At 36.6% G+C, this 12,098-nt stretch overlaps 1 protein-coding gene across 1 annotated transcript in view; it reads right to left on the bottom strand.

Moving 5' to 3' along the window:
* Window positions 1-12,098, bottom strand: part of ITFG1 (integrin alpha FG-GAP repeat containing 1) — a 70,819-nt gene that overhangs the window by 37,749 nt on the left and 20,972 nt on the right. Inside the window, exons 7-8 of the mRNA XM_014882487.2 lie at window positions 10,621-10,682; window positions 8,666-8,750 (exon numbers count right to left, since the gene is read on the bottom strand). Of these exons, the coding sequence (XP_014737973.1) occupies window positions 8,666-8,750; window positions 10,621-10,682 (147 nt within the window). The remainder of the gene's footprint in view (window positions 1-8,665; window positions 8,751-10,620; window positions 10,683-12,098) is intronic.

Genomic DNA, 12,098 nt, shown 5'->3' on the forward strand with positions numbered 1-12,098 from the left:
AAGTTCAAGATAGGAGAAAAATTTATTGAAAATTTACAGCATAGTTTTGAAAAAAAAGACCCAGAAAACAAGATGAGAGGCCATTATTTATCTGACATAGCTCAAATTAATGTTGTATCCACCTCACAAAAGTTTCTCAGATGGAGATATCCATCCTATGGACACTGGACTGGTTTGTTTGGATTTTGTTTGTTTGGTTTTTATTTTCCTCTTCTACACTCCGTGCTCAGCTGAATTTAAAGATCACAAAGATGAGATATAAAAACATTAAATTGAGACTTAGAGCAGAGAGAACAAATGTTAAACTTAAAAGCTTCAGGTAAAGCTCCAGCATTGAGTATGTAGCTGGAAATAGGACATCAATGAAACAAGAATATCTTCTGAGTCGGAGCAAAATAGTTTAAGGAAACCCACAATTAGTCAAATACTGTATTACAGAAAAGGAGCAAAGACGAAAAGCCCAACATTCTTCATCTCTATCATAATATTTCATCTTATTTCTTTTCCAGTTTTTATTTCTAAAGCACATCTTACAATGTACAGATCCATCTTTTATAATCAGAAATAAAACGTTCCCTGCATTTCTGAAGCTTTTTCAAAGACACTGTGAAACCAAAGAATCGATAGAGCAGCTTTTCCAGTTTTGAAAGAAAATATTTCCTTCTTCATCTTCACATGATTCTATCTTGGAAGCACCTGCTGGAATGCAAACTACTGACCTTGAAGACCACACAAAAAGCATCCCCAGCAGTTGCTAACTTAAGAGCTTTAACTCACAACAAATTCACCTTGGACCCAAGAAGCACTTCCTATCTTCATGTCTGGTTTCAATCTCAATGTAAATAAACATCCTTCAGTTTTAAACTCTGATCTTGAAATTAAATTTCTCCACAAAGGATGGCAGAAATTCAAAGGAGTACCATTTGTGCAGTTGATCAGTGCAATTAGGCATTCACAAGTGACAAAACATGCATTGGTGACAATGGCTGGATGAACCCATCACACCTATGCTGGTTTCAAGTATTTATGAAAAATACCTGGCATAACATATCTATAATCATCTCCTTCAGCCTAGTCTACCTAGGAATTTCTGCAGACCTGTAATCTTCACTCAGTTGCTGGGGTATCCTACTTTTCTGTCACTTTCATTTAAAAATGAAATCTCGTTCCAAACTGGTGGAAATCTTGTTTGTAATTTCAATGTCATTTACAGCAGTAGGTGTGACAAAACACTCCAGACTCCAAATGTCCTGTGCTAGCACCACTCAGCTTGGAGCACCTTTGACAGATCAACAAGAACTCAACAGTTAGTGAGCAAGTTCTCTCCACACCATTGTGGCCTGACAGTGACACAGCATAACTCCATGGTTAATAAAGATCAAGTTCTGTAGGCAGTGGAAAGGGCTAGAAAAAGAACAGTCCCACGTACTCATCACCTGCAAACCTGTACTTATGTCTAAATATGTAAAGACAAAATTAGAAGTCTTATTCCATCCAGGAATCATGTGAGAATCATTCCTTACAACTGCCTGTTTGCTGTATTTCAACCACAAGCCACGGACTCAGAGCCTTCTCTCCACCACCCTGCCAAGGGCTGGCAGCCCAATCCCAGCACCCCAAAGCCTGTGCAGCTCCCTGGGGGCACACCTTGCACAGGGGCTGTGTGAGAGACACTGCTGAGCTTTAACATCGATCCTGAATGTTCACACTTGCTAAAAAAACCAGCTCAAGTATTTTCAATCTATTCTAAACATAAATTTGAATAGGAGAGAGCAAAAAAACCCTTGTCAATTAGATTAAACACAACATAATGTTATCAGAATTGTTAGATGCTCCATAAGCAATACCAAGGCACTGCAGTCTGAAAACACATTTTAAACTGAATTCACAAATAGCAAATGGTCAAAGGAGTTCCACACAAGAAACTTCCTCCCAAACCCAGAGCTATCAGAGAGGTGCTTGTAAAGCAAACACACTTGCAATTTACTTAGCACGAGTAAACCTAGACAAAAGACACTCCATCCCAATGTTCAAAATCCTCTAGACACATAGAAAAAGGTGTCACAAAAATGCTCTTTTGCAACCAGGTCCAAGGATCATTAGATTTATGCCTGTGCAAGGTACTTTCCAACATGGGCTCTGAAAAGAAAATGGCACCTGGAGAAATGACAAGTTCTGTGATTGCTCACTCCAAAACTGTTCCATAATACAGCAAGAGAAAGTTGTAGCTAAGAAGAGCAAGACAGCTTTTGGTGGGTGTATGATCTAAACCTTTTTAATTTAAATGCGCTGTACTTCTGCTGCAGTGTAATTTTACTTCTGCTCCTTTAAAAACAAAAATGGAATCAACTTTTGGGGGTTATTCTGAGATCATAGACTGATCATAGTAACTTATTATAGTTCTGTTAAACTGAAAAAGAAACTGTTTTCTGGCAACTTGGGAGTCAGATTTGATGATCTGTAGAGGTCCTTTCTAACCTTAACTATTCAATGACATGAAAATATGTTAACTACACAGGCTAAAAAAGTCAGCTTTCATAATTCTGAGCATAAAAACAAAGAACCATCATAAACCACAAAATTCTCATTCAAACATCTCTCCCTCTTATCTTTGCCCAGTTCTTAGTATCCTCTCTCATGAGTCTTCAATTTACAGTTCTGAAGAACAATAAGAGAATAAAGGAGAAAAAAGCCCTGTTAGGGTTGTACTGTAGCAATACCCTTCTGGGGCAGGCAAGAAGCCTACAATAAGTACAACTAAGTTTGACATTCAAATAAAATAAAGGTTTGTTTGAAAGATGATTATCTTAAATTTATCTTCTCAAGTAATTAAATCATTAGAATTCTTTTGTCACTCTGTGCCTTTAGGTGCTCAGTGAGATGGTCATGACAGAGGCAGTTATAATAAATTACTAAGATAATTACACATTATTAAAACAATCAATGTCAGCTGCCTTTACCAAATGTGAATCATAACTTCAAAAAACAGATGCAAAGAGCTCTTACAGATGATTCAAAGTTCTGAGAACATTAAAGAAATCCTCATAACCCTCTCCTTCACACTAAATCAATTCTGATTTTAAGTCCTTCCAAAGAATCCATATTCACAGCTCCACTGCATAGAAGCACTTAAACACAGCGTGCCAGCAAACTGCACAGTGAGACTCCCAGGCTGCACCAGAGCCAACAGTGCAGCCTTCTGCCTCAGATGGAAATTCCAGGACTGACTGGGATCCAAGCAGGGAAAAGAAACTGCATCAAATAAAATACAATAAAATCATCACTGCAACTCCTCTGGTAGTTTCTGCTGAAAGCTGCTTGTTTCACCTGTTTCATATTGAAACAAACTCCCAAGCCTGGCTCTGTACATTTGGAGATCTCTGATGCTCCACATGTTCAAAGCTCCCATGGCAACAAAGCCCCAGGTGCTGCCAAAGGGAGGGATAACAGAAATCCAGGCAAGCCCCTGGTGTAACTGCTCTGGGTCAGCTCAACCTCACCTCTTGTACCAACCATGAACAGTGCCAAAGAAAAACTCTAACCTCTGATGAAGTTGTTCAACAAGGAACAGATAAACAAGTGACACATGCAGCACTCCACCAATTTTATTGTTGGAAAGAAAACAAAGTTGTTAATTTACAAGCCCCTTTGACAAAAATTAATATGAAGCAAGAGCAATTCTTTATCCCAGGAGACACTAGCATTTGTCAGCAGGTGTGAAAGACCTTGGCAAAATATATGGGAACCTGATTTTCCTCTCTCAGAAATCAACACTGTTTAGGAACTACATTTAAAACATTGAGGTAACAACAAAGAGCATTACTGGTTACAAATTAACAAAGACTTAGCTCCTAAATACACTTTGACAGACTCAAAATCCAAGTGTCAATTAACTTGGTCTGTCTCTCTACACTGCTGTTTCAGAAGTGCATCTGGTACTAAAAGAATCTCCTCCATATCTAAAGTCTCTTGAAAAGCTTCATTTCCATTAACTTCCATACCTTTTTCACCCAAACTGATCATAGTAAACCCAGCTTTCCTCATATGCAGAGCATTTTTTTTTTTTTTTTACACACAGTATTGTCACCCTGCACCTTAAGTAAAGTTTTTAGAGAATCCTTTCACTGACGACAGGAGCACTAAATACTTTCACAACACAGTGCTCAAAGGAAAATGGTTTTCTCAGGGGATTATTTACCAAAATGTACCATTAAAATTTCCCTTTGATACACTGCCACTGCATCTGAGGATGCAAAATTCAGAGGGAAAAAAAGAAATTCAGATGTTAGAATGAAGTTGACAGATAAAAATTAAAAGATATAAAATCAAAACACAACTGCAGGCAGAAAAGCAGTGCATTAAAAGTATATTCAGCTTTGCAGGATAATTAAGATCTACTTTAAAAAAGAAAATCTTTCAACAAAATGCATTTGGCACAGTGCCATGAAAGGTTGAAAACCCCCTAAAGGTTAGGCACTATGTTATCCTGCTTAAACATAATTAACTGGCAATAATGAGCTATCATTTCCTACAAGGAAAGTGATAATTACTACTACATGTCATACAAGTAGTTAACATACATGAAATGACTTGGTAGGGGGGAGAGCAGAGAGGATTCTCTTAGGATTATTAGTTGGATAACTGGATCTTAAATATGAGAAAAAAAATAAGTTCAGGTCTCTAAAAGACTTTGATGGAACTTTAACAAACCCAACCCATGTTTGTTTAAAAAGCAAGCAAGTATGCAGAGTAGGGGTGTACACAAACTTCTTAAATTACAGAAAAGAGCAGCAGCTAAGCAATCAAATAAACTAAACTAAATCAAACAACCTAAAAAATTAAGGACTCAGTTGGCTAAGTGCTAGAGAAACAAAGAGTTGTATTATATTTACTTAGGAGGATATAATGATCAAGTTTGATTTCAAAAAGCTATTTTTACTCTCCTGTAAATACAGGCCAAAACAAAGTTCTTTGCCTTAACTAAGCAAAATCAATGACTGATAAATCAAACTTTTCAGACTCAGATACCAAAGGATGATCTATCAATCCGTCTATCCAACTGAACCAATCACAGTTAAATAGCAATTATGACACCAGTTTCCTACAGAAATGAATTAATGGATCATATATTCAGCACAGTATCCTGTGCTAATCATTTCTGACTCACTGCTTCAAAAACATGTCATTAATTGTTAAATTAATGAGAAAATAGCATGTTATTGTGTCCAAAATACGGTTCACATTCCTCTAATGCTTAAAAAAATCGCTCATTTTCTGATTGTCCCACGGAAATCCTTCAATTTCTTTAAAAACACAACGTTTTCCTAGTAATTTAAGTGACAATTAATAAAACTCTCTATATACTTGCAAGCATTTTTTCAGGATTCTAGACAACATCTATGATTTCCTCTAAAGACAGTACAAGCAGATCTTATAAAACTCCTCTGCTGGCTCACAGATAACAACAGCACAGGATTAATCATTTTTGCTATAGCAACCACTGCACTGCAATTACCATAGTGACATGAGAAGAATAGAAAAAGTAATAATGAAGAGCTCTCACTTGTTTGGAGCACTGTGGCAGCTAAATAAGTGCAGGATTCTCCAGTGCCCAACTCTGCTCACCTTAATCAATTGAAATGCCATTTGTAATAGATGTCAAAAAGCATTTCTGATTTATTTTTAAAAGGGCAATACAAATTTGTCAATTGTTCCCTGTCCTTTGGTCAGATTTATGTACAAATCACTGCTATCATGTAACAGGGGGGAGTGCTACTTATTACAGAGGTTCCAACTTAGCCATGAAGTGTAAGGTCTACTCCATTACCATAAATTTATTGATATACACACATCCTTCTATGTAATTTTCTATTAAAAGATACACACACTTTTAAAAAATGTACTGGACTTTCATATGCATACAAACATACGTTTGCATATTTTTTAATGAAAAAAAAATCTTTATTTTTGCAGTACTTCAGGAACACTTGGTACTAAGATTATACCAACATGTGTGACAGTTTCTCATGAGTCACCTAATTGCTGGTTTTTCCAACTCCACTTATCCAAATAATTTATACTGGATAGCTGTTGTTCAACCTGCTTAGTTTAAGAAAGGAAATTTACCCTAAATTAGTTGCTTTTGGAAGTTCTCAGCATCTTCCACAAAGCTCCCTCCTTTTTTTCAAATGACTGGTAAACACTCATAGCTGGAAAGGGTACTTCAAATTAAATTTTCAGAAGCAGGAAAGAATGCTAGACAAAGTGACCTTTTGAAACTGCTTATTTTGTTAAGAGGCAGGTGTGATCAATGAATCAGAATCTGGCACTGCAGGAGTGCAGAGGGCACAAGCAGAAAGGTGGGTGTGAGAGGGAAGGCAGCAGCCCAAGGGGCACAGCCCCAAGCTCACATCTGCACCTGACACCGCTGCAGAGTCCAACGTGCACAAGGTTAATTGGTGAGATGTGGCAGAGTGAAAGCACAGAGATACAGAACCCTCGGAGACCTTTAGCAAATGGCAAAGCTGGCACATCATCTGTGAGGTACAGAAAATGTCAAGGAAGGGGAAGAAAAATAGAGGCAGGCAACCCAGAAGTAAGAATGTCAGAGGCTTGTGCCTGGATTTTGAACGTTTCTAATGCCAGGGGCTGTGTCCCAGTGCCAAGAGGAGGATGCTGTGGCAGAGACACTGGGAGTGCACAGCACATTCTGCCTCATGCACAGCTTGGCAAAACCTGCCAAGGTAGAAGGCAGCACAATCTTCTAACACATCTCATTTTCCATTTCACTGTGGTATTTTGATTTGCTGTGCAATCAGGCCCCATTACAGATAGCCAAATTATTCCAAACTGCAAACCATCATACCTGAACTTCCTTTGACTTACAACAATTGTAATTGTCATTTCTGAAATGGAAAAGTGAAAGCAGGAGAGGTTCAAGTCTGACAATACATGTCTAGTACAGCATTGTCTTGAACTCCAGCTCAGCTGTGTGCTCCAAGGCAGTGTGTGAGGTACCTGAGGGTAAGCACAGCACAGTGGGTAATGCAGTCACTGGGGCAGAGCAGCACACTCATCATGGGAGACTCTGCCCCTTTGGTGCAGAACAAATGAACCTGAGGATAATCAGCAGTGCAGGGCATTAAACAGGGGTGGTGGAACTCACCCAGCAGACCCTGGGCCACTGCCCTGCCATAGCACTGCATGCTCCATTTAGCCACACATTCCAAATTTCAACTTTAACATTGGAACAGTTCCATTGCTCTTTGCAAAGATATCCCAGGATTTACTACAATTCCATTAATTACTATAAATTTCTATGATTATGATTTATCATTTGGGCTCATTAGCTACCTAACATAGAGATAAAATTATCCTACATTAAGATAGCTTTTCGCATTGCCATTGTTAAAAACTTTAAAAAATTCTATTTAGTACCTATTAAGACACATTATTCAGAACATCAGCTTAGAAAATGATTACAAAAGACCCAGCATATTTAATTTTTTTAACTGCAAAAACTGTATTAGTCTATTCTTTCCTTCATATATTATATAGATAAGTATTCAAACTTGAAGATAAATAGTAAAATATTTTATTAAAACTTTGTCAAAGATTTTAGAAAATGGGGCAAACATTTCACAGAAGAGCTGGGGCACAGTTCAGGTTCTACCTGACTTCACTGCCTGTAGATGTGATCTAAGGACCATTACCCATCCAGCAGAGGTGTCTTGAACTCACATGTCAGCCTCAAAACACTTGTAAGTGGCAGCACAGAGCAAGCGAGACACACTCTGGGTCTAACAAGTTTAAAAATCGTCATTTTCTTTAAAATAAGTTTTTCAACAAAACGTTGAAACAAGGCTAGTGTTTGACAACATTTAAAGACAGCCTCACTGTAACAAGTGTGTTGTATAAATACAGTAAATTATTTTTTTAACAAGTTATTTACAGTCAATTATGTCAGCAGAGTCAGGCCTGCAACACTTTGCCTCTGGTTGGAAAATTGTTATTTTAGTGCACAGAAAAATAGTAATTTTTGCACTACAACACCAACATGCCCCATTCTCTGTAACATGACAAAAACACTGATAAGACACAATTGACTGGAAAGGTACATTCTAATAGAAAAATATAGGCTTTCACTAGCCCTTGCAAAAATAGATTTACATATAAATTAAATTTTTCTCCTGTCCAAAAGCCTTCCAGAATTTTCAATTACAACCATTAAGATTTTACCATCTTCCAGCAATTTTTATTCAAATAATTTTATTTCATTTAGTCTTTATTAGTTCACACAAGTGAAGAATTTAGAAACATTTAATCAGTTAATGTTTTCTGAACAAGATTTGAGGAAAAGTATTAAAATAATGACAAATTAAATACATGTCTGATAAAATTAAGTTTAGTGTTGTATCACACCTCAAAGCAACAGAAATTAGACACATGAGGCAGAATGTACTGGGATAACCAGAGCTGAATATGGTAATAATTAATCCCAGATATTTCAAGATTTACAAATAAACATAACACATCAAGAGAAAAAGCAAGAGAAATGTAAAAACTTCATTTAGAGCTAAACACCTTTATTTGTTCTCCAGTGTAAAGCAGCTAACCAAAACATGAGGAAGCAACACTCAGGGCAGTGTAAAAGAAGAAAACTCACCAAAATCTGCAAACACAGACTGCCCAACAACTTTGGCACCACTGGGCATTTCCTTACTCCTTCCAACTTTGGAGAAGTTCCCATCCTAGCAAACAGGACAAAGATGATGGAAAGACTGAATTGCAGAGTAAGTGATAAAAAACTGACTTTTGAACCAAAGAAAATACAGATCACTAATAAAGGGCTTTAGCAGATAAGAGAGAGACATGTCAGCTACAGGAAAAACTGCACTCTTCAAAAATTGGGACTGGCTTTTTATATTTCTAATCTTCCTGGAGTCTTGTGGAAATCCATCAACAGTAATATTCAGATACAATTTCCATATATTTTCTATGCTGTGAGGAAGAGATTGGATTATTTCAGCAACATTATCTAAATGACAATTAAGTGATTATGAATACCACTGTGCATTTTTGCATATTAACATGCAATTTTATAGATGTATGTAATATAGAACAACACACCTGCATAAAAATTAAAAACAGGGTCCTCATTTGCCTTGTAATTAGGAAATAAATTGATTTTCTACTAGGTCTGGCTTAGAATTTGTTTTACTTATCCTTTATTAAAATCTAGGCCTACAGAAAACAATAGTCCATTTTACCATCAGAAAGATGACAAGGCTGGATCATTGTTTATCACAGAACTGCATCACAGCTGGCACAAACCCATTTTAAGTTTTTGCAGCCATGTCCCAAGGCCAAGGCCCCCTTCCCCATCACTGCCATCAGTCAGGCTCAGTGCTCTGCACACAAATGCCCAGCGAGGCACAGAGCCAAAGGCTTGGCAATGGAGCAGAGTTACCCATATCCAACAGGACTCGTGTCATCTTCAGTTTGTAGGCTTCAATGCAACCCTGCACACAGTTAGCACTGTCTGCACTGCATGCCTGACTATGTATCTTTAGCTTGATATATCATTTATAATGATTCTGATGAGAAAAATTAAAACTCATGCATTTCCATACAGTGAAATAGAAGAGGCCCTCAGTTGGCCCTAAAAAGCATACCTTGTATAGACAAATATTTAAAAAGCATTTTTTAGTGCATCAATGAAGAGAATTACTTTTTTCTACAAAAAGCAGTTTAACAGCTTTTAATGGATCAGTTAAGGTAGGTATTTGTAGTTTCATAAACATGTCCAAGCATTTTACATGTATGACCTATTTTCCTGGGTTGATTGATTCCAAAGAACAGAATTCTTTCTTTCTAAAGATAAGCAAATCCATTCATACAAAATGTATAATGCAGCATTATATTTAGAATACAAGCCCAAAACTGATAAGGAAATTAAAAGAAACCCCACTAACAGAAAAAAACACCTTACAAACACTCAATAACCATTGTTTTTAAAGTGTACCTAAAGCTGTAAATACAGCACTCATGACTCACTGCTTTCATTACTCTTGCTTGAGAGAAGATGGCCAGGTTATTTCAGACAGGACTCTCTTCTACAGTGATTCACTGTGATATGATGGATTCATTTTCAGCAAATCCTCAAAAACTCATCCCAATAAGCACTTTGTATTATCACTAAAAAGTTAACTTATAGCTATAGTCTTTTTGGGTAACAAGGTACAAGGGATACCCCTGGCCAGGTCAGACAATACAAAAGCAGAATCTCAATAAATCAATAAATAAATATTAATCCATTGATCTATTACTCCTTAAGCCTGAATTTGAGTTATGATATTTAGTTAACACAGGACTTGAGATTTCCTCAAATGTAACTTGCACATCTATTTTAACTGTGAGAAGTGACATTGTGAACCTCGGGCCCAGAAAATCTTACCTAAGACCTGGAGTCATGTATCTAACAAAGCTTACTTAAAAAAAAAAAAAGAAAAAAAATCTTTCAGACAGCAAGCATAAAACAAACTGATCAGTCAGAAGATGGCTCTTTGGGGTTTATAACTTGTCTGTGTTTCAATAGAATGGTTGTGTTTCCTCTCTTACCTTATTTACCCACGTCTCAAACTGAATGGTTTTGGCATTTGGTGACGTGGTAAGGAACAAATCTGCAAGAAAAATATAAGAGAAATGAGATATTTAATAGTAGACTACACACAAGAATATTTGATCACTTAGTAAATATATATAATTTTAAAAATATTACCTATATTTTAGATGTTATAAATACTTAATATATCACTAGAATATAATGTAAGAAAGACTAAAAACACAGCCCTTGAAACTATTTTTATGTCTTGTACTCTTCTGTATAAATAAATATCAATTAGCCTTTTATTTGGGATATGTTGAATTAAGCAACAGATACACTATTGGCAGGAGAAGAAAAGTAGATGGAAAAATATTTCTGGCTTCCTATACACTAAAATTCCCTCAAACATGAAAACAGTGCAAAATAGAGCTTCAAAGGATTTATCTGGCAAGGCCTAAAGAGGAGCTTATTTACCCCTCTTAGAAAAGTCACCAAATTACGAAAATGGGAAGAAAAAGCTGTTATTAAATAAAAAGTGGAGGTTGAGGAATAAAAAAAAATTAAGAAATTAAGTCCAGTATTAAGAAATACAGATTTAAGAAAACTAATCTTTTAGATTTAAACACTTGTTTTCTTTTTGCCTCCTCCCTCCCTGCAATTTCAACTGCATTCTTTGAGCTAGAACACAATGGTTATTTTGCAGGAAGAAGAAAAATAAAAGAAAAGGGAATATTAATGCTTTACCCTGAGGTGTTTTACTGAATAAGCAGGTAGACGGCTGTACAGGGAATTTTAAATGGCACAATAAGAGATATTATCTTCCAGGGAAAAAAAAAAACCAAAACAGCAACAACTAACAACCATAAAACTAGAAGCCTCCCCTAACAAGCAAAACCCAAACAACCCCCCCAAAAAAACCCCAAAGATTTTCCTTATACACTTCTCTCCCCCCACAGCTTAAAAGCTCTACCATTTAATTTTATTCCTTGGAATATCTGAAATGTCCATTTCCTTTACAGCATACACATGAAAAGCATGATAGTGTGTGTTTCACTGAATGAATTACAGTGACACTTAAGGACTTCTTGAAGGTGAGACAAAAGTAATGAAAATAATCTGAAGACAGCATAAATGGAAGTTAGAAAGCTTATATATACTTTCCAATATTAAATTTGCATCTAGAAGGAAGCTTGTGCAATACTGTTGATTACTATCAGATATAAGCCAGAAAAATATTCAAAAATCCAATACGTTCACAGGAGGAGAAAGAAACATGAAATAACAGAAGCCTCAACTAATTTTCCTACAGGCCAAAATGCCACTATATTTTTAAAAAAATGTTTTTGAGGTTTAAATAATTATTTCAAGTAGGGTCCTTACTGTACTTGGTACTGAAATTTGCCACGAGCTCGGGGCTGTGCTGCACACAGGCTATGCTACAACAGGCTGTGCAGTGTTCTGCTGACACGCCCAGCACAGGAGGAGCACTCAC

Source organism: Sturnus vulgaris, chromosome 12 (assembly GCF_052056855.1).
Source record: "Sturnus vulgaris isolate bStuVul1 chromosome 12, bStuVul1.hap1, whole genome shotgun sequence".
Lineage (NCBI taxonomy): Eukaryota > Metazoa > Chordata > Aves > Passeriformes > Sturnidae > Sturnus > Sturnus vulgaris.